Source organism: Saccostrea cucullata, unplaced genomic scaffold (genome assembly GCF_032062105.1).
Source record: "Saccostrea cucullata isolate Sc308-1 unplaced genomic scaffold, CSIRO_AGI_Scuc_v1 ctg18670, whole genome shotgun sequence".
NCBI lineage: Eukaryota > Metazoa > Mollusca > Bivalvia > Ostreida > Ostreidae > Saccostrea > Saccostrea cuccullata.
The window spans coordinates 3995-8375 of record NW_026940041.1 but is presented as its reverse complement, the minus strand read 5'-3'; the positions used below and the strand labels follow the sequence as shown (position 1 = coordinate 8375).

The 4381-nt window shown below is 33.0% G+C and overlaps 1 protein-coding gene across 2 annotated transcripts; it reads right to left on the bottom strand.

Annotated features, from left to right (window-relative positions):
* Positions 1 to 617: 617 nt before the first annotated feature.
* LOC134254646 (kin of IRRE-like protein 3) lies at positions 618 to 4031 on the bottom strand. Of its 2 annotated transcripts, XM_062737182.1 has the most exons (7): positions 3630 to 4031; positions 2903 to 3136; positions 2481 to 2756; positions 1864 to 2211; positions 1465 to 1575; positions 1366 to 1387; positions 618 to 1268 (listed from the first exon to the last, which is right to left on the bottom strand). In XM_062737182.1, exons 1-7 carry the CDS (start codon positions 3697 to 3699, stop codon positions 1178 to 1180), a joined length of 1152 nt encoding a protein of 383 aa, XP_062593166.1. In that variant the 5' UTR covers positions 3700 to 4031; the 3' UTR covers positions 618 to 1177. The 2 variants fall into 2 exon arrangements, with proteins under 2 accessions (XP_062593166.1, XP_062593167.1); XM_062737183.1 differs by lacking the exons at positions 618 to 1268; positions 1366 to 1387 and having other exon boundaries at positions 1851 to 2211; positions 3630 to 4019.
* Between the last annotated feature and the right edge of the window lie 350 nt (positions 4032 to 4381).

Here is a 4381-nt window from a genome sequence, read left to right as displayed (position 1 = left end):
TGAGCATATATATCAGTTTGGATGGAATATAGTCAACCTAGATTTTGTGGAACATCGTTTGCTTTTGGACAAAGTTTTACTAGTATTATGAAGATTAAACATAGAAACAGTTAGTCTGTTAACAGTTCTAGATGAAACTTGTGGAGATAACGAACAGTATTCAAGATCAAAAGCCCAGTAAACAATAAAAAAGGAGCAGAGCAAACATGGACCTCCAAAACATCGGAGATGGGATCAGGTGCCATTGAAATTTAGATTTGAAGCTAGGTATGCGGTAGTTTTGTACTGGTAGCAAAGATTCATAGAGGAAGCAAAAAGGAAAAACAAAAATATTTCTTTGCAACAAAACATTTAACCTGGAAAAAACAACTTTGTCTGAAAATCCAAGAAAAAGGAAAGAAGTAACTTTATAATATAATCTGCCTAAAAGAAACAGAGAAAAACGAAATTCATTTTATTAGATAATTTATTGATCTTGAGCAAAAAGAGAACTACACACAAGATACGTACAGATACGTATTATTAAGAATACCGATGAAGTCATAAATATCAGATTCTTGATAGACAGAAAAGAGTAAAGGCAACTTTAAAAAGATTGTAAATATCATACGTTGTGATCAAATATATTCATTTTATTACATGAGATAATCCTCAAAAGACAAAGAATGTGTCTGGGTTAATGTAGGTACAAAAATGACGACATAATTCAGACATTAACATTCTATTTGGGCCATAACTGTGAACAAAATTTCAAGAGGATTCAAACCAGTCATACCAAAAGAGTTCATATGTATATAAATAAACTCTGTTCGTACAACTGGTTATTTAGAGGTGAGTATAATTTTGGCCTATTCTGTCTATAGTTTAAAATTCACCAAAATAATAATTCGCTAAATTGAAATACTTTCAGCTATACAACTGCACGTGCAAGCGTGAATAAAAAAAGTTTCCAAACAACATGAACAGATGGAATAGGATAACCAAAATTATATTCGCCAAAACTGAATGGTATACCTTGTAGTTTCAAATCCGATGAATACAGAAACCGTCAAAAGTCATGCTAAACGGATATATACTTGTATGTATATATTAAAAAGTATCGGATTATCTTTTATGGTAACAAGATACTGGGACAAGATCAAGATCTTTGACATAGTGAAACGATGATTTCAGAGAGCTAAATATAATTACCATTAGTTGTTTTACCAAGACCCAAAACTTCCAAACTTTCCATGCTTCCTTTCTTCTCAGCTTCAACTAATTCCATCCTGTATGATTACACACAATCGAGTTTTTAATTTATTTAATTTAACAACAACAAAATGTTCTTCAATTTAATGTGTTGATGTGATGAAAGCTACTTACATTTTTTCTTGTAGGGCTTTTTCTGAAATTAAAATTAAGATAAATGCCTATTTCCTTCGAATACGGCTAAAACAGAGCTTACTATTAGTGAATACATACGCTTAAATCTGGTTCGGCACATGCAGATGACCCCCACCACTATTGCCAGAAGTATTAGTCCCCCTATACCACCTATCACAATCTCCAATAGCCTGGACTGCCACTCTGGAACTACATACAAATTATGTATGAATTAGTGTTCTCTGCCTTTATTTATATCCAAAAAAGATGTCTACCTTACTGAAACAACATACATGTAGAACTTATATGAAATTTAGTATTCTTTGTCTTTAAATTGGATTTAATCCTTGAGATCTACTAGAATTTGAAATGTGAGGATTTAATCATGATAAAATAAGTTATAAAAGTGGCAATAGGTATATACATCATATGCATTAGTAAATCTATTAAAAAGGTCTTTGCAAGAAATACGAGTGAATATTTACCGAAAGAAAGTACCTTTCTCGGCCCTAAAGACTTTTATGGAGAACTCGTAGGAAGTATATCCATGAGAGTTGTTAATGTACAGAATGTAATCCCCTGTCCAATTAGACCTTATGTTGTCGAGACGAATGTTTGCTGAGTACACAGGAGTTTCTCTAGAAATTCCTATATCCTTAGAAAACGACTTATATGTCCTGTTGAAATCAACTCCAGCTTGAAGTTGGCTTCCGTCGTTAGACTTCACGATGGTAAGACTTTGAATGGGAGGAGGAGAACTAGCTATTGTAATACTGAACAGAATAGACTGTCCTTTGGCGACATGGAATAATTTCCGTTTATCCGGTAAAATTAAAAGTGGCGCACCTAGTTTGAATTTAAAAAAATAGTTGTTCATGTTGACATACTGAATATAAAAGCACTAGACAAACCATAATGGAAATATAACATATATAGCATATATAACCATTTAATACAATTATACTATATTGTTTACAAAACTACAACGTTCTGTATAAATCAAATTAAAAATAATAATGTATCAGTTGCATAAATTTTATAAATTAATATTGTTTTGATTAATTCTTAGATTGAACTACAAACATAGACTTTTAAAACTTATTTGTTGATTTCACCTTGGACGTCTACATGAACTGTCCTTGTCAGATTCTTCCTTCCGTTATGGGTCGTATTAGTACCACACGACTGATAGTGGATGGTACAAACATAACTTCCTGTGTCCGCATACGAGGCACTGACAATGAGGAGAGAAGCTGTGTTGCCGAGAGTAATTCCAGAACCATGTTTCTGCCAACTTGTGTCGACGTCCTTCATGGCTCCCCTTGCTGTGCAGTTAAGTTCAGTACTGCCCGATATGTTCACGACAGTTATATTTGGCCATTCGTCCAGTTCTATCAAGTACAAGTCTCTTTTGGAATTTGAACAAAAAAAGTTGTATCTATTTCTATGGTGAGGCAAATCATATGACTTGTAAATATGCATGCAACAGATTCAAATGCCGATTTGAATTCGAAAATTAAAAAAAAAACCATTAAACCTGGCACTGTAGATATATTTCTTATTGCCATGTCATCGGGCATAGTTTGGTCTCTATCACAATCGCCACTCACTGCCTTAAAGGTACTCTCAGAATCCAGAGTAAAATTGACTCGAGTGTTGTTAATGGAGACTGTTAATGCTAGGGACTCGTTGATCTCTCTGGAGATGGTTGTAGAACACGTGACGACTGAGGACGACCAGGTCACGTGCAATACACAGCTCTCAATGTAGGCTTCAAATAGATAAAAGTTAGAAATTCAAATAGTCAAAATATTGCACAGCTTTATTTTGAGTTAGCAAAAATAGAACAGATTTAAGGAAAGGATAAGAGGATGTATTTTTCGATTTTATCAGTAGGTTACAAGTGAAAATGAATTCAATGTGTATAACATGAATGTCTGATATAGTTATTTACACTGCTGAAAACTAAGTGTTATTGTTGATGAATAATAACATCTACACTGTATATTATATTCCGGAGACGGAGACAGCTCTTGAAAATTTTACTATAGTTTCAGTACAAACTTATTTTAACACCATAAAAATATTTTCATTATAATCAAAATATTTGTAAATGTACTTTTATGATTTTGTTGTAAGCGGATGCACAGAATGTGAATTTGGCACTCATTGCATCTACTATTTGCTAATCTAGATCCACCATCGAAAAATCCTAATAAAAGACAACAAAATGAAAAGACAAATATTACAAATGTGGGGTTTACCTGTGAATGGTGCACTGAACGCTGAAGTCCATGTAGTACAAAGTATATACATCAGCAGATAGAAATACATTTTTAATTTTGGTATTTTCAAATTAACTGCACGTACATAAAAGGAAGGATATACATCTGTTTGTCATGACCGGGAAATAAATCACATTGCGAGGTACTAGTTCCTTTTGCAAGATAGTGTAATTAAAACTGTATGGCTAAGTATAACATACCATTATTATTATGATATGTACATAGGTAATTTTTGAAGGAATCAAACAGGGGCGTAGAATTGTTTTAAAAGCCAGCAGGATTACTCCTAATTATATTTGAAATGATAATTATATTCATTTGCGTAGATGCACCTAAATATATCAAATATATAGAAAACAAAAATTTAGCTTAGGGATCAGAACATACTAGGACCTCTTAAAACATCAGGGGCGGGATCAGGTGTCATGGAGAAGTAAGGTTCCCTCCGTCAACCTGTAATAACTGCGCTGTTCCCTGTCATATTAACAGAAAATCCATAGACAAGTCCGTGTGAAAGTAATGACCTAACAATTTGTATGAAAAAATTCAGTATAACATTCAATCTATGATATATTGTAATTGCTGATAAGACAATTACATTATTCATATGAATTGCAAAATGTTGTTTTTTAAGGAAACTGTTGATGTCTTTGTTTATATGACTTGCTGGGCATTAGCTTGCCTTGTTTAAGAAAGTGTTCGTACATAGAGTATGCATATCATATCAACTG